At 49.7% G+C, this 26,410-nt stretch overlaps 1 protein-coding gene across 6 annotated transcripts in view; it reads left to right on the forward strand.

Moving 5' to 3' along the window:
- Window positions 1-7,914: 7,914 nt before the first annotated feature.
- Window positions 7,915-26,410, forward strand: part of LOC135913721 (streptococcal hemagglutinin-like) — a 94,704-nt gene continuing 76,208 nt past the window's right edge. For 4 of the 6 annotated variants that reach the window (XM_070523871.1, XM_070523870.1, XM_065446326.1 and 1 more), the window contains exons 1-3: window positions 7,915-8,054; window positions 10,348-11,552; window positions 25,455-26,023. In XM_070523871.1, the coding sequence (XP_070379972.1) occupies window positions 7,945-8,054; window positions 10,348-11,552; window positions 25,455-26,023 (1,884 nt within the window). In that variant the 5' untranslated portion in view covers window positions 7,915-7,944. Of the gene's footprint in view, window positions 8,055-10,347; window positions 11,553-13,266; window positions 13,544-14,845; window positions 15,000-25,454; window positions 26,024-26,410 lie in introns of those variants that run through there. The other 2 variants (XM_070523872.1, XM_065446329.2) reach the window with 2 other exon arrangements.

Consider the following 26,410-nt stretch of genomic DNA (forward strand, 5'->3'; position numbering starts at 1 on the left):
CTCTATGCCTGCACCGTTAAGGGAATATCACGTCACGGACTTGGGAGTAGTATTTTTGTCCCACATACGGACAGTTTTATAACATTATGTATTTTAGGAAATAGTTTTACAATTTCGTATTGGTGGATATACGCTACATTTCTGAAACTCGTGTAATCCTTCTTCATTATCTACGTAGAATCAGTTAGATTGTTGTGCAAATTTGAGGTTGCCGTGGCCACCTTGCATTTTGTATCGGCGCCCTTAAAAAAAATCTTACTACAATGCCGTTAGTGCGAATACGACCACTCAAAGCGTTATATGCCGCTTTTCACAGTGTCCTAAAAGAATTCAATGACTCACAAAGAGAGGTAGAGAGAGCGACAAAAGGGCAGGAAACACAGGGAGGTCAGCCAGATCTACAGCTACATGTGCATCGGTGCACAGGCGAGCGTCCCTCGACGCCGGGAGCGTTGGCAGCGTCCGGTTACGTTGGCCATCGGCCGAACTATGGACGCTGTTGTTCTCGCCAACGTGACGTAACGTGTGCGCATGCTCACCTTACGTCGGTATAAATTTAGCCCTTGACGGGTAGATCGGCGCGCCGACGGCGGGGTCTTTCACGGGCGAGTTCCCGCAGCCGCTCGTCGAAGGCTGCCCGTTCTTCGGGGAGACGCACGACGCGTGACCGTCCCATTCGTTTTCCGAGACTGGAGGCTTACGAAAAGGATTCTACTCAAATTGAGGACGACGCAACGAGCTATGGAAAGAAGAATGATAGGTGTAACGTTAAGGGATAAGAAAAGAGCAGATTGGGTGAGGGAACGAACGCGAGTTAATGACATCTTAGTTGAAATCAAGAAAACGAAATGGGCATGCGCAGGACATGTAATGAGGAGGGAAGATAACCGATGGTCATTAAGGGTTACGGAATGGATTCCAAGGGCAGGGAAGCGTAGCAGAGGGCGGCAGAAAGTTAGGTGGGCGGATGAGATTAAGAAGTTTGCAGGCATGGCATGGCCACAATTAGTGCATGACAGGGGTTGTTGAAGAAGTATGGGAGAGGCCTTTGCCCTGCAGTGGGCGTAACCAGGCTGATGATGATGAACTGAACGGAAACGAAGCCGGCGCAGCGCGTGCGATACATTTCCCTGCCCTCTCCCTCCGAGGCGGAAGCAAAACGGCTCTGATTGGTTGCGCGCATGGCGTGAGCGCGCGCCTGTGCAGCTGGAATCCTTGCTATATGACTCACGCTCCGGCACCGGCGAAGCTGTCAACTCATCAAACTGGCCTCTCCCGCAGCTGCTATGCTCTGAGAGCAGCTGCGTTCTTGCGTGACCAGACCGCCATCGAAACTTGTTTGTCCCAATGCAAGCTTGGCTTGAAAAAAAAAGATGAAAACACACGAAGCTTTCTAAGTTGACGCTGGACGAGGTCAAGTGCCCAGAATCTTTGTCTCTGTAGAGGATCGACCGTCCAGTTGACCAATTGCGCTCCGAATACGCTTACGTTGGATGTGAAAACGGGTGGGAGTTGCAGAGGAGATGCTTCTCTCAGTGTTAGGGCACATTCACACCGGCGACTTGAGGAGGTCGCGCGACCAAGTTGGTCGCTTTGCGACCGGTCGCAAATGGTCGCAAACGGTTGCCCTTCTCGAAAAGCGACCATTTTGGGCGAGTCGCTCTCTGCGCGATTTTTCTGTCGCGCGACCGTGGTCGCAAAACTGATAAACCAATCAGCGGCGCACCGGAAGTGATCTTTCGTGTGTCGACATCCGGCCTCCTCCGGCGTCGCATTCAAATTCCGCGTAGATTCCGAGAGTTCTCGCTGAGAACGATAATCTCCGGGATTGCGACTGCGGGTCGCCCTCAGCCGGGCTTGCCGGTGTGAACATCATTCGCCTTCGGTCGCTTTTTGATTGCGAGTCGCAAACGGTCGCGCGACCTCCTCAAGTCGCCGGTGTGAATGTGCCCTTACAGGGTCGCATATATAGGAGAGCAGTGTCGAAGCTAAACATTCGGCAGAATCCCCTGTCTAGTTGAGTTAAATGATTATGGCTTTCAAGTTGCTCCAACCTAGCTTTGTAAGGGTGGTAGGTTAGGCGCGGTCTGAGATGGTTAATTCCTTTTGTTGGCCCTCTTCTCTTCCCGCCGTCGACCATTTTTGGTACAATGTTTCGGTCACGCCGATTACGCCGACGGATTTTCGCGTGATGGAGCATACTATAATGCTTTCGCCGACCGAAATGGGGTTGTCGAAACTGTGCCGTTACTTCCCGACCAGACGAGATTTCGTCCAACTCCTTGATTTCAATACTTTCGCAATAAAATGTTTGAGATTGACGTCGAATTTCTCATGGAGCTTCCTGTGAGCGAAGTGAATCAATTTCTTTGAAAAGAGGATTTCGTACATTTCGGTCTGAGTGCGAATCGAACCCGGGCCTCCGGGGTGCGAGGCGAGTCGAGTATACGCTTCCCCCGACGCCACGCTGGCTCCACAGTTGTGGTTGACTAAAGGTGCGCCTATACGTGGCCTCCGCGATCAGCTCCGGCGGCGCGCAACGGAGCTGATCGCAGAGGCCACGGCCTATATATAGTGCCTGCGTCATTGCGCAGGCGAGGGCGCAGCCAGTGGGAAGGAGGCGGCGCCACGTCCTGAGTGTATAAAATAAAACGCACTAATGTATTGAACGCTCTTTCACGCGCAAGCGAGCGCTTGGAGAGGCATGGCGCGTTTCAATTTGCATAGCCTTGCCGAGGCGCATATTATTAGAACGCACGCGAGAGTTTGCGCGCGCAAGAAACATTCGAAAAAAAGAACATTTCGCCAAAGGGACTAAATGATTTCGCATTCCTACACGTAAGCAGTCTTAAGTGTGTGCCGAATTTGTTTCTTTTTTTTTGCGTTCGACAGGAAAATTCGACGCGTTCTCCTGAAAAGCGTCGGCGCACTTTGCCACATCCCTTCTCACATGCACCTCACTGTCTTCTTCCATTTTTTTTTTTCTAAATCGAGACCATTTTGCGTTTTGCTTTTTGTTTCCTTTAAACTACTCGGCCGTTGACTTGGTGGCGCCGCCTTGCTATCATCATCGCTGACAGCAAGTATTCTCTTCCCTGCAGAAGAAGACAAAGTGAGCTGTTTGTTTCGTCTGCTGCGCTTTTGAGAAACCGACCTCAACCCACCCTTTTCGTGTTTTAAAGACTTCTGCGGCTTCGGTCGACGTAGATACACGCCAGCTTGGTCCAGGAAAGCAAACGTGCCATGGACGTAAAGGGCAAAAGATCCAACGAACGCAGCGAGGAGGAAGGACACGAGGAGTCCTCCGGTGACGACGGGTCCACTCGGCGTAAGTCGACCGCCGCGGAGAGCAACTCCGGAGGACCGAGCGCGTCAGTCTCGGAGACTGCGGGGTCCAGGTTCGCGTCACCGCCGTCGCCGGTCGACGACCGCCAGGTGGAGCCGCCGCATCGTCGTCCCGCACTGGCCGACGGCGTTCCTACAGTCGGTGGACCGGCTGACCCGGAGGTCGAGTTTTGGGAAAGCCAGCAGGAGCAGGCCGCCGAGCTGGTGAGCGAGGACGTGATCGACGACGTGTGCCGGATGTACTGCAACGTCATCGCCAGGGAGACGTACCGCATCAACTCGATGTCCCAGCCGCCAAACTTTGTCGGCGCGTTCAGGGCACTGACGAGGCTGGGGTTCCCGAGCTCGTTCCAGGACGCGTTCAAGGCCCGGTACGCGGGCGTCGCCGGTGACGGCGGCCGTATTCCTCCGGCCCTGCGCGACGGCCGCCTTCTGAGAGCCGACGCGCAAGTGCCCGACTACCTCAGGAACGTCATAGACGCGTACGGTCTCTCCGGCGTCTTCGCGGACAAGGGGCAGGTGGACGTCGTCCACGTCGACGACCAGGAGTTTGTCTGCGAGAGCGACGGAAGGTCGGAGGTCGGGTGCCGCGGGAGGCCGAGACTTGGACGCCTCGCTAACGCGAGGCGCCCGTTTGCGCCGTCTCGTGCAGACGACAGTACCGACAGCCAGCCGTCGGGTTCGGATGCCAAGGAAAAGGAAGAGGTCGAGTGATGACGTTGTAAAAAAAAATGTGTATATGTAAAAGACAGCAACGCGGCAAATTAAAAGTGCTTGTCGTGGGCGTTCCTTCTTAGGTTTCTTTTGTCTTCCTTTTTTTTTCATCCGCGATGTGGCAGCACTGCGTTGGTGACCCAAGAGAACTTCCGGTCAGCCATTTACGAGAGTCACGTTAGCCAAGAAAAAAGAAGTCTTTTGCCGCCTACTACACTGCAGGCTCATATTCTTGATGTTTTCAGATAAAAGAACGTGCGAAATGCATCGAACTCAGGTGCGGGCTTTTTTTTCATGTTGTTGCACTTACCAATACAATTCTTTGTCAAATACTCCAACTCCCCAACAAAGCTGGTACTAGCTGGAGGGTCCTGTAAGCTTATAGGCCAATGTAACTTCCGTTGCTTCTGACGGCTTAACCGAAAGTCTTCTGGGAACTCTGTTTGTAAGCATGAAAAAAGTTAAATTGAGAGTGTCGTCATGTGTCGTGTGATAGGCGAAGCGTTGAAAGCAATGACAAGGCTTACGTAGCGTTTCGGCGATGGCGTTTTGGAACGCTGCAGTGCGCCACGTGAGGAGCTTGCGTGCCGGTGGCGTGGCAGGTGCCGCACTTCGACGTTGCACGAGATGAAAGGGAAAGGAACAAAAAAACTCCCTTGACTTTGGCCAGCGTCCGAAGAAAGGACTGCGTAAATTTTTTTTTTGGTTTGAAACTTGACCTCGGTTTTGACGTGCCCGCAGCTGCCCAAATGTGCCTGTGCGCGCGCAAAGCATATGCCAGCAGTGAATGCGTCGATGTCTTTTTTTTTCTTTTTTTTTTCAGCCAGATCGCGCTTCTCGCGTCTCAGGAGGCCGTCTATATATAATCCATCGCGGGCGGTGCGCGCATGCGTCGTCGTCAGTCGCGGGACATCACGCCAACGGCGACGGCGAGAATGCACCTCGAGCATCCATATAATTGTTGTAGCCTGTGGCACGTGTGGCTCCTACCCACGATGGGGGATAGGCCAAGAAATGGGTGGATTATTCCAAAATGATATAGAGCATAAATTTCCTAATGTCTATGGGAATAGCATTTAATAGGGTTGAATTACCGGCTAAAATAAAATCGGGAAGGTGCTGTTGAATGAGTAATAATTAATTTAAAAGTAATAAAAAATAGAATTTAGCAGGGCATTAGTTTAGATTCGGTAAGGAATGTTTGGACAGTGAAGCATGCATTTGGAAGCGAAAATGCATATAATTGCCATCGCAATAGTAAGCGTGGGAAGAAGAAGAAGAAAAAAATGACGCAGAATGCATCGACGTCAACCAACAAAGTACACGGCCTGTACATACTGCCCTGATTCGCCCCGTAGCTGTCACACTCACGGCCACCGGCGTCCGTCGGGAGATAGCCCTTCCCCGTCGATTGATCTGTCAAAAACGGGACGCCGGCCATGTTGGCCGATGCTCGGAACGTTGCCGGCGTCCCGCTTTATTTTGAGCAGAAACTGCCGATAGAGAAAGAGAAAAAGCGACCGTGCACAGATGAGAGGAGGCGCTATTTCTAGTTCCCCGCTGGAAGCATAACTCGGGGACTACAAGGGAACTTTTTAGATTCTGTGCTACAGCGCGAATCAGGGACAAGGTACGCGAGAAAAAAAGCGACGACAAGCGCTTGTTTTCCTTTTTTCTTGCGTACCTTGTTCCCTGATTCGCGCTGTACCACACAATCTAAAATGGAAAACCAACTATAGTCCAAACCATCACCCTTAAAAGGGAACGCTCTCTCCTAACGTACGCCTCTCTCTCACCCTCGCGGCGGGGACGGCAAGTGGGGAATCACCGCTGTGTGGAGCAGGCCTAAGCAAGTAGCTGAATCCTTCTAGAAAGCTTTTCACTTTATTAAATAAATTATGCGCGTAAGAGCGCGTATTTGCTGCAGTGACAACGTTTCGACAGCGTTTGCTGTCTCATTGCATATTTACGCAGAGAACAGAGCCATTTAACCAGCACAATTGTAGATATCGTATAGGAGGCTATACACGTAAGCCTGTTCCCCATGAGGGTCGAAGCTGTTGAAGCGGATCTCTTATTGCGGTTCATGAAGAACGCTGTTGCTGCTTAACGATCATTGCAGAGACCGCACGGCCTACTCGGACACATTCTTCACTGTGTCGTCGGCACCTAAAAAAAAAGCTGCGAGTGTCAGCTGGAGTAACGCCGTTCTGAGGCGATGCAGAGGGACTGCCCTTGACCACTCGGGCACTGTAAGACTTCAAACCGCGTGAAACGAATTCGAAGCACTGATCAAATTCTTCGTCATCAGGAAACACCAAGGTGCAGCACCGGAGCGTTGCGCTTGTGAAGAGCTCGGCATCATCAACAGTGTATCGCAAGTCACTCCACAACCAGCGTTGAAGGAAACAGTTGTCTGGGAATGTCTTGATGTGCTCAGTTCTATTGAATGCGTAGAACATCCATACAAGACGGCATAACATGAGAGAGCCCAATCGGTAGTCCAGCCAGCGAGACGTGTATCCCTCGTACTTAGAGTGTACTCTTTACTTAAAGATACTAGAGCAAGGGAACTGGTTGAAGCCGATCACATAGGCAAGAAAGGCAGCTTGTGCGTTAGCGATACTTCGATATCATTACATAAGGCCGAGATGAGGTTTCTTGAGCGTGGTGCGTCATGAATGTTTGATTAGATGGGTGAATAAACGTTTGCTGTGTGCGCATGTGTTGATCGACAATACATATGTGCCTGCGTTCTGTAAATAAAACACTTGCGAGTGGCTCCCTGTCCCGTTCCCTTCTCTTGTGTGTGTCTGTTTATTTGGCGTCTTCATATTTTCTGATGAACTTCATATTTTCTGATGATGAGTGGAGTTTGACCGCCTCGACATGGCAGGGTGTCTCCGTCGCGCCTGAGAGCTGACTGACTGGGTCAGTAGCCTCGTCGATATAGCACGTGAAGAGAACGTGCAGATCAGGGTATCTCTCGACTTGCGACACATCGGCGCCAACTTGGAACGAGGACACTTTCCAACTGATTGGCTTGACCTTTTCGAAAGATTGCGCCGGCTGGCTACGCACTGCTCACGGGCTATACCGAACTGAGGTCCGGTAAACCCACGTCCGAGGTTGCAACCTCCCGGTCGGTGGGAAGTCAACCAGACGATCATGTTTGACTATGCTATTGCATCCCCTTGCCCCTCCCCCAGTACAGGGTAGCCAACCGGAGATAATCTCTGGTTAACCTCCCTGTCTTTCCTTTGCCTTTCTCTCTCTCTCTCTCATCATCTTCTCTGGTTAACCTCCCTGTCTTTCCCTTGCCCCCCCCTTCTCTCTCTCTCATCTGGTCGGCCTCCCGTCCTATCCCCTCCTTGCTTTTTCACTTTCTGTGTTGTTGTTTCCTATCAGTCGTGTGGCTCCTATACTCACTATGGGGGAGCGGACAAGAAATGTCTTTCTCTCTCTCTATCTCTCTCTGCTCTTTGACTTTTTGCTTTACATTGGTTCTTCTCGCAATTTGTCGTCGTTAAATGCATTTACCCCTTTACTTTAGGATAACGAGCCGGCCTGGCAAACCGATCTCCCCTAGAGGGAGCAATTTCAGTGGAGATCAGTGGGTCTGGCCAACCTTACTCCTGTGCGTTAGTGAAGTGGCACAACCCCCTCCGGGGGATCGGCCATGAACCGGATGGGGAAAAATTATTATTGTTGTCAGTTGTTTTTTGGGAAAGTAACGGAAATGAAAAATGTATAACCCCGTCTTTTCCTGTCTTCTTCTTCCTTTTCCTCCTATCCGAGGTCGCTCCACCGCCCCCGACCCCCCGTGAGTCCGTGCCTAGTAGAGAAAGGAGAAGAAGAAGTATTTCAACGGGGCAGCAAAAGGCCATGAATTCGCGACATCGTCGTAGAAAGCACCTTGAAGAAAGCTCTCCCAGCTTTGATGAGTTCGGCAGCGGCTCGGAAGGCGAGGGCTACGCTGAGACAAGGTCTGCCAGGTGAGAACGCCGGCGAGTCTGCTCGGTGGCAGTCGAAAATGTTGGTCTGTGAGCCAAGGCTGCCTCAGGTTTTCACGCGAAATTATTCCGTGCAGCCTCGGCTGTCCTTGGTCTCATTTTTGGCAGCGGCTGCGTAAAGTTTTCTTGCTTTGAAAGTTTCTGGCGACTCGCTCTAACACAAATGCCACCTGCCGTAAGATCTCACTATTTATATATGGTGGTCTGCAGCCCAGGACAAGATTGCGGGTTCAATTCTTCCAGCCGTTAGTGGTCGTATTTCTATAGAGGCGTAATGGCGAAGTGACTTGTGCATTTTCATTAGGTACACAACAAAAAGACGGGTCGCAATTCAATCTACGCCTTTCTTAAATGGCGTCCTTCGTTATCTATTTTGCATTTTCGCGACAATAAAAAAAGCAAAATTATTTGCTCATAAACCCATGTAGCCATCATACCGTGCAAGTCATCCAGTATCGATCACTGCTGGAGCTGTTCTTTTTTCACGAGACACACATTTGTTTCTCTGCCACGCACCTATTATATTGCCAGGCTCTCTATGCTCATGGTAGCCCTTCTGGTATAAAACTCGATCAATCATCATTCTTATAGTTTGGAAGTTGCGCACAACAGCTTTCCGAATCAGCCAACGTAAGACGCAGTACCAGGATGATCATGTGATAAACAACCAGCAGTGTCATTTAAATACTTGGTTTAACCGTTTCTGTATCCACCTTTTAATTCGATCAACCTCCGTGCAGAAAATTGTAAGTGTTCTCTTGTTAACAGTAAAATCCCAGTTCAAGCGGGGCACAGCCAAATTGCGGAATGTTTGCTGATTCGAGTGCACAACGGCAGAGAACTCCAGCTCAAAAAGCCTGAAATGGAAGGAAATAAGATAATAAGTAAGATTCATGCAGCTCATTTCACTGAGCTAGTTTGGCCTCTAGCTAATTCAGCTACGATTATTCGCCTTCTTTATTAGTGACTTTCCTTGATACTATAGTTGCCACTTTTGTTATCTGTAACAGTATTTCTTGTATCTAAATTGTACTGTAACGTACTATATCGATATCTTGCATCGTACTAAAAGCGATAGCTTGTTGACTTTGCTCTAGTTTCGTATATTTTCGTTGGCTAACGGTGCTGCACATCTCTTTGAACCGTACTAAGTTGACCGTGCAGCATTGCCATGTTAAAACTTCGTGACGTATAAACCTTCATTCCTAATGTTTGCTTTTTTAATGCGTAGGCGTTCTTCGGCGAGTGGCCCAGTAATATCTGTCACGCGAAAAGTGTAATGCCTTGTACCTACAGAAAAATGCGTGATTTGCGAAGTTAGAACACCTGTTCGTTATAATAGTCTAAGCATAGGCGATTGGTAGCATTATAAGCGATCAGGTACGCTTGACACAAAAACACATGATATTGATCAGAAAGAAAACCGTACTCGTTGGGCCGCCTTGAAGGCTTACCTTCCCGCATTACGCATGTGTGTGCGGAGAAGCCTGCTGTGGGACTGCTGAGTGCTAAAAATAAGAATAACTGATTCGTACATGTGATAATAGTATAGTAATAATAATAAATGATTGGTGGCATTAAACAAACCGGTGACGCCGCCGCCTCAAGGTCGTAACAAAGAAAAGGAAAAAAAGAAAAAAAGGGAAGAAACAGCTGTGGCGAAACCGGTTATAACGGCTTTCCGGTTCAGTTGATACGATCACTTTGAAGGGGCCATGCAGCTTTCTGGCAACTCATCTCCACATCATTCAGTGCACAGATTTCATTTTTTTTGCGCCGGAAAAGCGGTGGGTAGAAATGCATGAGCTGGGATAAAGAAGTAAGCAAAAGCGCAGTAACAGCCGACGCAAAGAAGGCTTTGGCATCGGTACACAATCTCGCAATTTCTCTAGTGTTGCTTTTTTTCTTTGCCACATCTTACGTGTCAGGGTACCCGCCGTGGTTGCTCCGTGGCTAAGTTGTTGGGCTGCTAAGCATGAGGTCACAGGATCGAATCCCGGCCACGGCGGCCGCATTTAGATGGGTGCGAAATGTGAAAACACCCGTGTACTTAGATTTAGGTGCACGTTAAAAAACCCCAGGTGGTGGAAATTTCCGGAGTCCTCCACTACGGCGTGCCTCATAATGAGAAAGTGGTTTTGGCACGTAAAACCCTATAATTTTAATTTTTACGTATCAGGGTATGTTGGATCACACCCCACAAAAATGACCACAGAGGAAGGTTGTAGCGCTTACAAATAAATAAGCGCATTCTCCGGTAACTGCTTGATTTCAGCATTCGCAGAGACACGGATGCCAGGGAGAACGCGCGGACGCTCCTGTCGCATTCTGCGGACGTCACAGGGCGCACTTCCAGGAGCTACGGAAGCACAACCGTTGACCCAAACACCGGAAGACCGCTGGCTCGAAGAAGGAGAAGTCCGGTTAGTCGATCACGGCGCGAATCCCCTGCCGCAACGTATGGCACGCGGGAGGTCACTCCCAAAACACGTGACCGCATCGCCGCATTGTGGCCCGCGGATCGGCGGTACCCGACCAGGCACGCATCGCCGAGACGGCTCGCAGAGGTGCGTCGCTCCGACCGTAGTCCCGGGCGCGACGCAGTACCTCGGCTCGACCTCAAGCGATCTCGGGGTACGTCCGCCATTCCTGGTACCGGAAGCGGTGCCGGCCCTTCAGCGACCACGGCCCGGACTCCGTCCATCCTGTCGTCGCCTCGGAGAGCAGCGAGCAGGACCGAAGACTCTCAGGCGCGTCCCGCGCAGAGCGTCCGTTTCTCCGGGATGAAGGACAAAAGGACACCCGGTAGCAAGGAACGAAGAGCCGATACCGGAGTATCGTCGAGGTCCGCCGTACCTGCGTCGACGGAGAGCTTCATCCCCGCTGACCAAGGGTCTTCGGACGACAGTTCTTCGTCCAGCAGCTCGAGCACCTCGGAGCTGGAACTGAAGAGAAACAGAAGACGCGTGCAAGCTGGTGGAGCGAGGCCCACCAAGCTGACGTCACGTGTAGGAATCCCCGAGAGGCGCCAGTCGAACAACCCGAAAACACCGAGGAGGCGCATTCCTCGAGAAAGTGCCACAACCGATGCTCGCGAACGCCAGCCCAGTCACTCTGTACGCTACTCCTCTAGGAAACGTTTCGCCGGAGACGACAGTAGCAGCTCCGGAAGCGAGTCTTCGACATCATCGAGCAGCATCAGTTCGAGTTCAGTTGAACGCAGCCGGGACGGCGCTATGGTCCCGAGGGACCGCGTGGACCGAACGGCGATCCTTAAGAGAGAGCAGAGGACCAGTGCCGCTCAAACTGACGAGACGTTGACGTCACGTCCGGCGTCCATTTCCAGAGCCAGCCAGACGAACCTCCTGAGGCCTGCGAAGCGTGTGGTCTCTAGACCGACTCCATCGAGTGCGCCTGGACCCAAGCGAACCAAGCAAGCGACGTTCGCATCTGCCCGGCCAGTGAAGACAGGCTGGCAAAGTGAGTACGCAGTCGCATTCCGTGGCATTCGCTGTACTCTTTGGACGCGACGATTTGATTTGCCGAATTGGATATTTCTGATTAGAAAGGCGAAAATCCCTTCATCAATGGTCTTTAGGAATACGGTTAAGAAAATGGTCTTTATTGAACATATTCACACCGTACACGCAGGCACATGCAAACACGTAGTGTCATAGCAGACGGCGCGCGCGGCGCGATCCATTTCCTCTGTGGTTCATCCAGTGCCCGCCAGGCGGACACTCTGTTAGGCCTCGTGGTCAAAAGTGAGGACGCCGTCCGGTAAGTTCAAGCGCTAAAGCTTGCTATCGCAATTGGTGCTTCGGCCGAATTCTTTTTTCAATCCATAAGTATGTTCTTGAACATGAGGACACGTGCTCTGCGAGGACTGCTATGGCCACACGTCACTGCTGTACTTCTGGAACCCTAATGACTTTAACGCGCGATGAAAAGCAACACGATCGCATGGGCGCGCGCGCAAACTGCGTTTCGGAATGTCTCGCGGCACCGCGCACTGGTCATTGGACGTTGCGCGCTTCTTTCATTTATCATTAAAAATGAGAGCCGCAGCGCCCGCTGGTATAACAGTACGATGACCAGTGTATATAGTCGGCACCGATTGCTGGGGCTACTAAAAAAAATAAAGCAAGGAAACTACCTTTCAAACACGCATAGACGCCGGTCTGAGTGCTCAGCGCTAAACTTTGTCAAATTTGAAACAATGGGCCTGGTAATTTTTGGAGTGTCGCTTTCGAGCGCGCCTCTTCCCTCGCAATAACAGTCGTAAGAGTCGTGAAGTGTCATCGCGAGTCATGATTATAAGTCCTTCCAATTTTGCCAATTCCGCTCGCTAGGCAGAGTGGTTGTGGTGCTGCTGTAGTACTACAGTAACGTTACCGTATGTGCTGCAGAAGGATCGACATTTGGGCGAGGTGGTACTGGTTGAACATCAGCGCTGCCATGTGTGTTCCTGCCTTCTGTCTTAGTCGTCTTGCGCCGCCCCTTCCAGATGTCCAACTGTATGTGCTACTTACCCACTACCTCTGGTAGCATATACAGTAGCTCTATGTACTGCTGCCATGGTGAGGAATGCTCGCTCTCCCGTTTTTTTTTTTATGCGAAGCATACTAGCCGCACAACCACGCTCTAAAGCCCCTGAAACTTCGTAAAGTAGTGCCACTCTCCTCCTCCGCCTTCACTCCTCCTCGTTTCTCCTCTCTTCTACGCTCCCTCCTCGACCATGGCACCGCCTACTTGCTCGAGCGCAGCAGACGACCTTTCGCAGAGTGAATGCACGCATAGCAAGGCAGTGCTCTTTAGGCGTTTACGTTGGCTTTCCAGCTCCGCGTAACTTCGTGTACAGGGGTGCTATGCAGGATGCGTCGAGTTTGGCGAAACTCGGGATCTTCACGAGCTCTGGCGACACCCCAAGATTAAAGCACGAATGGTACCGAGACACAGTTTATCTTTCGACAAGCCTCCAGTTTCATTGGTTTATCTAGATTCACTCTGGCTGGCTATCATTCCTTGGGCGTTGCCTTCTGGGCGGTCGACAAACTGGGGCTCACGTGATCATACCGTCGGTGCATGGCCGTGCCTTCTTTCACTTGTTTGTCGTTCCACCGAGTTATAGTGAACTAGAACACTTTCTAGTGGCGCGACCGCCTCCCCTGGAGAGGGCCTGAAGCGGAAGAAAGGTGCGGCGGCGCTGTAGTCGACCGCACTTGAAGGCGCGGCAGCTTTCGGGCCGTCGGCTGCTAGGACAACCGCTTTGTCCATCGTTTTGGGCGGCTTAAGTTTGTCACCACGAAGTAATGCAAGCCTAGCAAAGGACAAAATATTTCGCTTCCGATTTCTGCTCTTTGCAGCTTCGTTATGAATGTGGAAAGGTTCAAATAGTGTCGCCTGCGCGCGTTGTAGTTGTGGAATCGTCTGGCCGGAGACATAGCCGCAATGCTTCACATCTCGTGATGGTATTCATTGCTCTTTGCCATGGCTTACTATCACACTTTTTTTTCCGTGAACGAGCAAAACATAAAGCAATATTTGCAAACACTTACCGTGATTTTCGCGAGTGGCTGAGCCGGATAGCGGGCTGCAATATATACACTTCGTATGATACATCTCTTCCCACTGACGGTGCACTTCCCACAAATTAGGTGCCTTAATTAAGCTTGTCTCGTCGCTTTCAAGATCCTTTAATGACGATATAAAAAAAATTTCTGTGTATGCTCAACATGAAATCGCCTACCCCGAGATAGGAACGCATAAAGAAGGAAGTTTGCCAAGATAAAATGCAATGACGCTTAACATTGTTTCCTTAATATGCTTTGTCGCGACGTTAGAGGCTTCAAAAGAGTACGCATTTGGGCTGGTTGGTTCATGATTACGATCACTTTGGTTGTTAGTCAGCGCTGTTGTCTGTGTCCCTTCGCTCGTCCCGTCGTTTAGCGCTGTTTTTGTTGCTCGTAGTTAGAGGCTTGTTCTTGGCGGCTCATATTAGCTCCTGTCCGTGTATCAAACTTTAGAAATCGCTGCGGCATTTACACTGAGTGACGCCGATGTTCTAATTTTTCTTTTTACGCCGGATTTGGAACGTAGCGCATTGGCATATACTGCGTTGTATTGGATGGATGTTCTAGGTTTCTTGGCGACATTTCATTATTTTTTATTACCATTCAATACCCTCGTTCTTAGATTTTTTCATCTCAAGGAATTTTCAATGGATTTACCACTGCTATCTTGGTATGCACAGATGGCTGGCAGAGTTACGAAGAATAAACAACCAAGTTGTCGTGTAGCACACCAGTGCACATTTATTTGCACATCATCGCTTTTCAGTTCACTACTGTCGAACGGCTTGGTATCATTACCCTCACAAGCGACTAAGCTTAAGTGTTGGTGCGACTTTCTGCGCGCTGCATCACGAGACTTGTTTAATCCTTTGATGTAAAAGTGCATCCTGGTTACTACATAAAATCCAATCATGTTAGCTGTTAGCAACATCTTCAGCTTGCTGGATCGACACAATATGTGTTTCTTCTATTAGCTTGCCCAAAAGATGTACCTTGCACTTCACGATTCCTTCGATTCCAGTGTTGAAAAACACTGTTCTCGCAACTGTAATTTCACTCGTGGGCGCATTCAGTGCACAACACACGTAGCACACACCAGTAAAATCCAGGAACTCGTGCAGCGCCCACGATTTTCTTGGAAGTGCGAGTCCCCGGAGGTCGGCAACGCTAACAATGTCTCCCTCGGCAATATCCGCGCAGTCTTCGCTGCTCACTGCAGCCTCCGCACCATGATCGCCCTCTTGATGACACTGGTCAGCGCGGCGGGCTTTACTGCTGGTATCACATGGCATCTGTAGCTGCCGTCTCTTCCTCTGAGGCCTCGGAGTCGGAGTGGACTTGCTCAAATAGGCGGGTAAGTTGGGCAGAAGGGTCGGGACTGCGTCAGGAGCAAGTGTTGGAGTCCCCCTCGGAATTCTAACTTCAGTTCCATTTATCACGCGTACATATGCCTCAAAAAAAAAAAATGGGGCTCGAAGTGCAGTTCACAAACTGCACAATCAGGGTCCAGCGGCTTGTCAAACCTGTGGAGATTTCGCTGCCAAACAAGCCTTTGTTGTTCATCTTACGGAGCCTTAAAAAGTGATAACTTACGGTCCTGAGCTGTTCTTGCGTAGCCAGTTGCGCAGCCTGGCGCGTAACAGTAGTTTAACCTCCGCTTGGGCGGCATCATAAACACTGACGCCGGAAAAGGCACGAAAGAAACAACGCTCCGCGACAACAACAACGACAAACCACGCGCAGAAGCAGAACTGGCGCACACTTGCTTCAAGTGCGAACGACGACAGCGCCACCGCTACTTTCTTCCAAAGCAGGTACGCGACGCCCAACAGGAGGCGCCTCCGCTCGAGCCACTGTAATTATTCTAGTACACTGTAACCGAGTGCATTACATGCAGAAGCAAGTTGTAAAACAAATGCATTTAGTACAATATTACTAGTTACTTTAACGTGGTTTAGAAGCATTTTGAAGCTTACGAGATGTGCACTGAATGCGTCTTAGACTAATTTGTAATTTAGTACGCTTCGCATTATACCACGAGGGAGCGCTGTAGTGGCGTCATCACATCCATTCACCGGGCAAGCATGACGGCTAAGCATCAGAGAGGCCCAGTGTAAACACACCCGTACAACGAGCTTGCAGTGCGCGACGTAGTGATCAGGCTCGACGAAGGCCACTATTTCTTGGATAGTTCTGTTCCTCCGTGGGCAATCTTCCCGTGCACCCGGTAAGACTGCCAATAGCTTCGGCGATTTTACAGATCGCAACGCGCACCTGCTGTTCACGGCGAAGTGCTGAAGAAACAACTTGTCCGGTGCTGCTTCTGCGAGTGCGCTGAGTTCCTCCACTCTGCGTGACTGCGAGCGTCACGAACATTACATAGTGTGGGCAAAAGGTAGACATCCTATATAGCTACGATGCGACGAGGTAGTACCGACGATGGATCTCGCTACCAACACAGTGAAGGAGACTTCGACAAACTGCAGATAAGTATATTTCTACTGTTTCGTATTTAGCATAATAAGAGTGCACGGATTAAGTCACTTTCGTAGTAACGAACTGAATGTCCAGCAGTTTAAAGAAGGCAGTGAGAACCAATGAGTGTTCGTGCTTTTACGTGCAAGTGGGCCCACGAAAATATGGAATAGATGAAGGTAACCTTCACTAACTTGGTGAGGCAACAGAAATTCATGAGTGATATTAAGCTAGAAAATTTATGGAAGACTATCTTTATCCAAGTGAAATATCAATACCAAGTACTGATATAAAGCAGGAAACTTATACAAAAATTTCATGGGTTGAACAGCACATGGAAGGCATTACCGAATCGTGATCGCCACGTTACCGATATCCTTGAAAAAAGTCTAGAATCATTGCATTCCACCGGTTATGCAATATGGGACATAAACCTGGAGGTTAACAAAGAAACTTGAGATGTCAAGGACTGTGTAGAAAGCGAAGTAACAAAAATTGTTGCAGATAGCATTAAGGCAGGAAGACAGTGGCGTAGTAAACCGTGGCAACTGATATGCTAGTTGAGATTAAAAAAGAAAGGAATCGGCAGGCAGGCCATGCACGTATTCGATCACTTGTTGCCAATTCATATCAGGTGATTACATAAGCATTACAGAATGAATGTCAAGGAGAGAGAACTACAGCCAAGGATGGTAGAAAATTGCGTAATGGGACAAGAACATGATGTTTGTAGGCATAGGATGCAATCAGCTCATATAAGACGGGATTTTAGGGTGAGGCATTTGTTTTGCAGCGAACAAAAATAGGTTTGTGGTGCTGACAGTAGAGACTCGTGAAGGTGCAGGGCCACCTCAGCTGCTGGCACACTAATCAACATGACAATTGGCTCTGAAAAAGAAAATCCCAGTTTTGAAAAATAAAGCAATGTTGTCCCAACGCATTGTTTTACTAAGCATACTACACTAGAGGCTTCCACATTTAAGGGCACTTAGTACTAATAGTGCAACGAGCATTTTTCTTTGTAAATAATGGTTTGTACGTGGCTGATTCATTCCAATACACTTTTTTGCAGCAAAACATTCTGCTGCTGGAGCCACTCAACCGCCTGGTGGCAGTAGGCGAGCGCCAGGCACGTGCTCTTGAGAGTGTGGCAAAGGTCCAGAGGGCTGCTCCGCAACAGTAGTATCGGTGCCCTCACTGCTCTCTTGTCGAACCCACAGAAGGCACCTTATAAAGGAGCTTTCAGTTTAATATTTTGTTTATTATTCAAGAACATGAATAAAATTATTGCAGTGAACATTGTGCTGTGCATATTAGGAGACTTATAACATGCACTTTGTGTCCCTTCAAAATAGGCAAAAACGTAAGACAACCTGTGCCACTCTTGGACCATGTAAATAAAGAATACACTAATGCAGCATACACGTCATCATGCTGTTTGTTCTTTCTATGTGCAAGAATACAGTGCGTGTTCATTAGCCACAAGATGAACGGTGTGTGTAATTCACAATGAAGAAAGGAAACAGCAGGAGCTTAATAATGCTATCACCTATAGACTGTGCATATGACTGCAACACTCCCCGATTCAAATGTGCCATTACATGCATGTTCGATACCACATATTCTTTAACATTGTCTTATAATTGCATGTACCATATTTCACACATTTTAAGCCCTTGCATAGCACACTTCTGATGTATCCATTTCATAGGCCAAATAATTGTACACTTTGTCCTTTTGTGTTGTATGAAAAGCAGCATCCTTTACAGTCGGATAAAACTTCAGAAGACAGGAGAGGCCCCACCCAGATGACCAAAGCGCAGCAGCCGATTGCCTACACGTCTAAAGAAATAGTCCCTCTCCAACGAGCACTATTAGTCTGTCTGGCAGCACGATATAAGTCTCGAGTGCGTGCCCATTGGTGCAGGCTTGTGTTCACCTGCCTTAAAGTACAGATTCCGCAGCCTCCTAAAGTTGTATCCGACTATAGAAACACGTAATGCCTTGCACCAGTTGCATAGACTTCTGCAATTTGATAGCACACAATGATCAGGAGCAGAAATCTATAAAGGCATCCAAGCAAAGCTGGCTGACCACACTTCCATTATGAGGGGCTGAAAAAGGTCTCGCCAAATATTCCCATGACGTCCTTGAAAAGGAGGTGGTGTTTGGCACTTCTTTAGAATCAAAAACAGATTACACTGAATGTTGTGTAGCACGTCAAAACAAACTGAGCTTGGTTATTTGCACAGCATGTAATGGGAGGTCGAGCTTCACTTAGGAAACAAACTGCTCTGTCCAGTACAATTTTGAGGCCGGTATGGCACCTATTATGGCACCGGTATGGCACCTATTATGTCAACAGTGTCTATATACAAATTACACTTTTCACAGGCCATTGATTTCACCATTATTTTTGTGTGATGGTTCTTTCAATCAGCGCTTGTATTACATGAGCAGGTGGATTTGAAAGCAAAGCTTTGTTTGCAAACCTTCTGACTTCCATAAGTGTGTGGCAAGGCACTGGCATGTTGTCGAATAGCTCACACTTCCTCGGTCCTGCACCAAAGAAGCCCAATGCTCTATTTTAAGTTGGATCGCACAACAATTCAACGGCACACAAAGAAGTGTAACACACACAGCAAAGCATTCTGCTGTGTGTATTTCTCTTTGTGTCCCGTCGAATTGTTGTGCAATGAAACTTCAAGCTTCTATACCAATACACCGTCTTCAACCTCACCAATGCTCTAGTTATTAGGCCACAATGGTGCACATCTTTGAAATTTCCCAACACAAATTAGTTCTCCGAAAAATCATAAATGTTAAATTTTGCAGCACAGCTATATGTATGAACGTGCCATATTCTTTACCACTAAACTCACAGGAATCAAAGAGGCAAGCATTCACCAGCCTTGCTGCTGCCGTTACCATTGACACCAATGGAAAGACAGTGCCACGTTTCAGTAAAGGGAGTGCTGGAGGGAAAGGTGTGACAGCGAGGGCTTACAATAAAAATAACAGTTACGAGACATGTTCAATGCCAATATATGCTGCATGTCGCTCAGCCTACTTTGGCAATGTGGCAAGTGTTTACTCGTTTGGGCATATCACGTTTTGTGTAATCGTTGCTCTAAAGCTGCACAAATGGTCTATTTGCTCTGCCAGTTTTATTTTTATCATAGTAGGTTAAAGACCAACTTTTCATTGGCATCTGCACCACATTTCTCCCGATATGTAATAATGCCTTGGTGGTTCATGACATCTTCACGTACAGAGAGTTCTGCAGAGTATCGGATGTGCATTGTTCTAATGCTTAAGAATTAGAGCCCCATTACGAGACGAAAATATACAATTTATCCATCCAGAATAACGCCGCCCCCCCCCCCCCAAAGAAAAAGAAGATGCACTGAACTTCTGGCACATGCATCGACAGCCAACAGAGCAAACAATCTGAAGTATTTTCTTCATGCAAGCCAACACACTAAGATTCTCAATGCATTTTCATTTCGCCACAAATGCATAGGCACAACCGGCTTGGCGCAATATCCACATCTCGCGCTGCAACAAATTGTGCAATGCCTCGCTGTTTCATAGTGCGGCCGATAGATTACGCATGACCAAAATTCAGCATTGTGCATACTTAGTAACTTCACCAATGAAGAACCCCAAGTTGTTTATGAGATTAGGATTCATAGGTTACTTCGCACAATTAGTGATATCCATTTATCTATTTATACTTAACCCCTTTCCCAAGAAAGTGAGCCATTTGGAAGGCACCCTGACAGATAAGTAGAACAATCGACAAAAAGTGATCAACCAGCGAAAAAGTCTGTTAATCACAGTAACGCTGACATTGAAGGCGCCTTAATTCCTACGTACGTTCCGTCGACACACCCGACTACGTTCGTAATGTTCCCACGAAGTGGGAAGCATTCTTTTATATATGCCCGCTCCGCCGCAGTATTCTGGAAAGCTAGCCACCGCTTACGCACTGCCGCATCGATAAGCGCGTCAGACACATCTCTGACACAGTGGCTAACAGTAGTTTGATGGCGTCCGATGTAACGCTCGGCGCCGACGCTTTCCTGAAAACTCCCAGTCCCGTAGAAACGGAGGGCACAGATGACTTGCTCTACGACGGTGAGCGAATGAAGCCCGCCACGCTGTCTCCGCAGACGAGAGTCTTCGCCTAGCTCGTCACACAGCCAGCACACTGATGTCTTCGACAGGCGAAAATGACGCTGAAACTCCCCGTCGGTCATGCAGGTGAACGGGTCCGGACGGTCATACTGACGCTTGCTGCCGCTGGATGCAATGAAACAGGCTGCTGCTGCCGCCGCCATGTTCCCGAGTTGAACTCGGAGGGGGTTTCGCGATGTACGAGTTTAGCACGATTTCGCCTGTCAATCAAACCCAGAGGTCACGCCCCGCGCGAGGCATGTAACTATTGCGCGCGCACCCACTACAGTTGGGCCACGCCCAACTTATCTTCCGGCAACAGCGACGCGGTGTCGAGCTGAGAGGCATCAACAATCTTGACCGCCGACATAAAACACGCACAAGCACTGTCATCGGTGATGTACTGAGCACCACTATCGAAAACAAAGCGTTGACTGTCGCTGGCATACATCTTCTCGGGCTGAGATGGCCGCACAACACGGTTTCATTGCCTGCATTGCGGCGCGTAGCGCACAGTAAATAATTATCGGCACGTCACTGTAGGTGCTTGCAAGGCGTCGAGGCGTCGAGGGGGACGACGATGCTGAGAAGTGCTTATTGCAGCAGTCGTTTCAGATGGCTGCTCTGTCATCGGTGATGAAACGGAGCCACAACGTCGTAAACACGATCAGCGTCCGAGAATCGCTCGCTCTTCTAGGCCCAGTGCAATGGCATTTCTTCATCACAAGCACTGCGCACTCAACAGTTCCAACACCTCTCTCCGTTCGAAATCTGATTTCATAACTGCACACGAGAGCCCTCACCTGCCAAAATGCGAGTGCTGCGGTGTCGTTACGATATCCATCTGCGATCGCTGCTGGCTCCAGCAGAGGTAATCCGCAAGCACCTTCGACTGCACAACACACTCATATACTGCGTACATGCGCTCAGAGGCGCCTTTACTGGGCAAGCGATGACAAGCGATGAATTCTGTCGCTGGGGAAGCACGCACGTTTCGCAATGTATCGCAGAGGCTTCGCGCACAAAGATAAACTGGTACATTTTCACTGAACTGCGTCACTACGCACTCTAAAATAACATACCGCCATTTTACAGCGTCAGCTGTTGTGTCGTTTTTAGTTGGTAAAGCGGGGGCCTTAATAGCCTAGTGAAGCGCCTGCGATGAGCAGCCGTACCGCGGCGCTGCGTTTCTATTCCCCTAATAGAGAAAGAGTGGCCATGACCCTCCATGGATCATGACCGACTTTATTGAGAATAGCACTTCAGCGCCCCTAGGCGACTTATCACCGTATGAACGCCCTCGTGCGTGCGACCCGCTTCAATGTACCGCTTCTAAGCTTTCGCCTCCCTGTCGCCACTCACGGCAAGAAGTGCAAAATTTAATAATTTGCTCGATCTACGTTTGTCATCACAAATTTCTAGCATTGAAAACGAAAAACAGATACCTAAAGAAATAAAAATGTGCGTTATTTTATTTGTCGTATTTTAACGTATTCGTTTGAGTGAAAGTGTAGGTGCAAGAATGCGCCGCATGTACTCCGTTTGCATTCGATGGAGGATAGATAGATAGCGCCCGAAAGATGAGGCACGCCCTTGACGCGCCCGGGAAAGGCGTGGCAAACGGCTCACGGCAAGTGTGCTGACAGACAGCGGGGCAGTCACGGTATCGCTAAGTTGCGATAATCCGTTGATAACAATACGCGGCGCTGGCGCGTTTCGTTGTGCAGCCTTCTGCGCTTGAAACGTGGAAGCAACGTGCCCCGCAGGGTGCGCTCATGTTGTCATACGCGACTTTTTGTCTACATATTTTTTTGCCTGCACCTTTGGCCCGTTCCGCGCTATCTCCGTTCACTGACTGCCGTCGAGCAAACTCGGGCAAAACTCGGGTGAACGAGAAACTCGGCGCATCCTGCATAGCACCCCAGCATAGAATTTCTAGTCGGATGCTTATACAAATTCAGTAACGGCAGCTTTTGTTTCATTTTTTGATAACTATTTCTTAAAAAAGTATATGACGGAGTGTTAACGCTGTGCGTTGACGACTGCGAATGTATCGCGTGCCCTACAATTAGGTACGCAACGTTTGTCAAGGGCGTCTCGCAAGATATTGTTGCGAATGGTTGTAAATAACACGTTTACCATCGAATGACAACCTCTTGGCTTCCAGCAAGCCCTCAGCCTAAAGAATCCGCGCCGCCCTTACCATGTAAATTCGCGGCGCGTATCAGCTATGACGGACAAATTCTGACGGAGATCACTGCTCTTGAGGCTCGAAAGTGTATTACAAGCTACAGTGCCGCCAACGTGCGTGCTTGCCAATCTAAGCGCGCGCAAAGGCTCAGAGGTGGGCGCTGGTGCTATTAGAGAGTTTTAGCCCAGCGGGTTTACGGCCAGCGGAGCGGAGCGGTCTCCACCGTTGCGCCAGCGGAGCGGCTCGCGAAAAAAGAATTTTAGCCCAGCGGATCACCCGCTCGAGCGGGGTAAAGAGCGGGGCGCTCTGCTGCCCCACCTAGTGGTTCGAATAGGAGTTACTGAGAAATGAAATTGAATTACGCTTGCTTTTATTATGCAAGAAATGTTGAATAAAGATATATTACATGTTCTCAGTGCATTATTTGTTAATAATGTACTGAGTACTAATGTACGGGCCAGCGCGGCAGTCGCCGTCTTCGATGCAGAACTGCCGGCGTTCATGTTCGCGGCTGCCGTCTTGCATTTCCCATACACGCCCGCGCGCCCTTACGCACGCTCGCGCGCTGCGTATACCCTCCGCTGGGGAGTGCTTTCCAGCGGGCGTAAACGCTGCTCCGTAAAACCGCTGGCCGCCTCAGCGTGGTGCGCATGCGCAGTCGCGTCTCCGCTCGCCCGCTCCGCTCCGCTGGCCGTAAACCCGCTGGGCTAAAACTCTCTATTATGTTTCTCGTGTCTCAACGCCGACAGAAATACCGCGGCCGATCATCAAGTCGGGACTGTGCGTACACAAGAAAATAAAATGAGTTTTTAGCATTCGTGCGCGAAGCGGGAGCGCGATAACAATGCTTGACCCAATCTCAAACAAGACTACTGTGGCCTTCAGTAATTTTTTGAGGTTGATGACTTATCACGAATAACACTTCATCGTGCGTTGGTTCGTCCGTTTACTAAGTGACGTACTTGTCGCGAACCGAGTTGCACTGAGGTGCATGCATTGAGGACGGTTGCACTCCCTTCGAAGTAACATTTGCCAGATATGACTTTATTAGTGAAGTGATCGCGCAAAGAATCCCCCCGCCATGACGCGGCCGAAATTGCGGCAAGTGAAATGATGTTTTATCCATAGGTTAAAATTATATGAAACGGCCTTCAAGTTGCAAGTTAACAGTTTATTTTCACATAGATGCATTACAGATTTGCCTTTGCAGTCACAAGTCCGTGTGCACCATTTATTGTCTCATTGCGTAAATAAACGCACCAGCCTAAGAGTCCTACAGCAAACGCGTCTCAATTAGGCATAGTGACTGTAGAAACTAATAGTAGCATAGACGAGCAAGCGAACGACTATATGAGCGCGCGAACTAACGAGCGAGCAAACGACTAAACGAGCGTGCGAATGAACGAGCAAACGACTAAGCACGAACGACGACTAAACAAGGCAGGGAACGGGCGGGCGACCGCACGTTTTCTTAGCGAGTGCTCCACCGCCGCATCTTAAGCTTCGCACACAGTAAAGCTCACGCGAATTAGCACATACGTCTCAATTACCTATGATGCGGTCGCTCGACGACGAACGCACCGCGCAACACGGTTTCGGGAGAGCACGCACGCTTTTCATCGGTGCCTCTGTATCGCAAATCCACCGGGCGACCGCCAACGAGGAACACGAACAAATGTGGCAAACAAAGCTAGTCTATCTAAAGAAGGCTAGTAAGTAACCACAAAAGGCACAGAGTTGCTCTCCTGAGGCGCTTTCATGATCGAGACTGAAATTTTGTCAAAAGGACTGCGCTGAATCTTAAAACGTTCGTAATCACGTTATCGCACGCAACCTCGCGTGCCCGCGAACTCAAGCCGGTTGTGTTCAAAACGATTAAGCGCACCAAATATGACTAACACGACCACGTAGTGCGCATATAAGCAAAGCAGACGTTGCGTAAAAATCATGTTAAAGCGTGCGTACAAATGACAACATGCACAGTGAACTGTGCAATATCTACTACGTTATTGCCCGCAGCACAATACGCAAGCCTGGCACATACAATACTCTGAGAGAGCCACAACTTACATCACATAGTCGCGCGGAGGAAGTTGGTCGGAAGTTCTCCCTCCCGATTCGGTGAAGCCATGTCTTTCTTCTTAACCCGTTGCGCTTACCGGACGGTATCGCGAACATATTCTTGCCTTTGCTAAAACTATATTGGCATCCAAACGCGCAGCAGGTCATGGTAACAGAAAATGACGTGAAGCGACGTCGCAGTTGCCACAAAACATCCTTCAAGGCGTTCGCAAGATCAAAACAACACAGAATAGGAATGGAAGGAATGCCGCCAACAAGCGCCGCTTCTCGAGCAAAGATGGCACTGAAGCGCGACTGTAAACAAACGAAGCCGGCGCAAGGGGCCACGTGATGCCACTAGGCCAATAGCGACGCGGTGTCGGCTTCGGCCAGAGCGCTGGAGGAGGAGGCGGCATTCTTCAAAGCGTGGCACTACTTTACGAAGTTTAAGGGGCTTTACCACGCTCTTCCTTGCTGCGCCGCGCGCGGCCGCGTAGCTACCATATGACGTCATAGCAGCTACAAAAGCGGAGGCTCAACTCGTGCGCTCGCTTGCGGCCGCGTAGCTACATAGCCGGGTCTCAGCTCGTGCGCTCGCCTGCATGAGTTGTTTCTTCGTCTAGCCGAACCAAATATAGCAAAGCAACAGCAGTTCACCAGGCTAAACAGTGGTTAAACAACTAAAATAAAGGCTAGTATGCTTCGCATCCTGGGCTTAACCTTAGCTAAGCCACAGCCATTTTTTAATTGGTTACGAATCTTCTCAGCTCGCTGTCACCCCAAATTTGTCGCCTCGACGGCTTCCGCACGAACCGCGCACGCGCGAGCTAGACCACGCGTTGAAACCACGGACGCGTCCGGTTTTCTACATCTCGACAACCGCGCGCGACGTTCGAATCGCAGCCGCCACCAGATCCGCCGCCACGAGCGACGCTCCCAAGACGGCGTCGATCTCCGCGTCTCCCGCTCTCGACGCCAGTCGGCGACGTCACCGGGACGCCGGACCGTCCAGCTCGACGCCTTCCATAGAACGGGTCTCCAGCGCCACCGAACCGCCGTCGTCCGTCGTCGTCGTTCCCGCCGTCGCAGCAGACGGCTCCGGAGGCGTCGCAGCAGACGGCTCCGAAGGCGTCGAAGCAGACGGCTCCGAAGGCGTCGCAGCAGACGGCTCCCAAGGCGTCGCGTCGACGGTCGCTGCTGCCTCTCCCACGAGCGTCGACCGGGATCGGTTTGCGGAGAAGGTCGCTCGCGTCCTGGAGAGGCTGTTGCCTCGAGAACGTCGAGTCGCCAAGGAGGAGCCTCGTTGGCCGACTCTCTCGGGCGATCGAGATCGACGAGAGGTCGGTACCGAGACACCAAGCTTAACGCGCGCTACTACTACTACGAGCACTACAGGCGTAGACGACAGCAGCGACACCGCAGTGGCGCCCCCCGAAGAAGACCGCGGTCGGAGCACCACTGGCGCGCCTCTGGTGAGCCTTCGGTGTCGGTATTACGGATGTATGTCGTTATCCCGCGAGAGTGAATTCGCGCCGATTGCCGCACGAGCGTGATTACGGAAGATAAACAACGCAACGTCCGACAATGCGAACGGTGAACAAATGGGGAAATAAACTTTAGTCTTTTTGGGTAGTGGAAACACATTTTCTCACTGAAACAAAGGACTTGGGAGCATTAGCTAGCATGACACGTTATGTTTCTTTATACTTAGGCACGAGTGAATTGCGTTGTTTGCTACTACATGTATAACTGCCTGCTTATTAGATGCATTCGTAAGTGTCTAATAAATCTTTGTTGTCTTTTATATATGCCCTGTATACAGGGTGTGTCAGCTAACTTTAGCTAGAGTTTAAAAAGAT

Source organism: Dermacentor albipictus, chromosome 8 (genome assembly GCF_038994185.2).
Source record: "Dermacentor albipictus isolate Rhodes 1998 colony chromosome 8, USDA_Dalb.pri_finalv2, whole genome shotgun sequence".
Lineage (NCBI taxonomy): Eukaryota > Metazoa > Arthropoda > Arachnida > Ixodida > Ixodidae > Dermacentor > Dermacentor albipictus.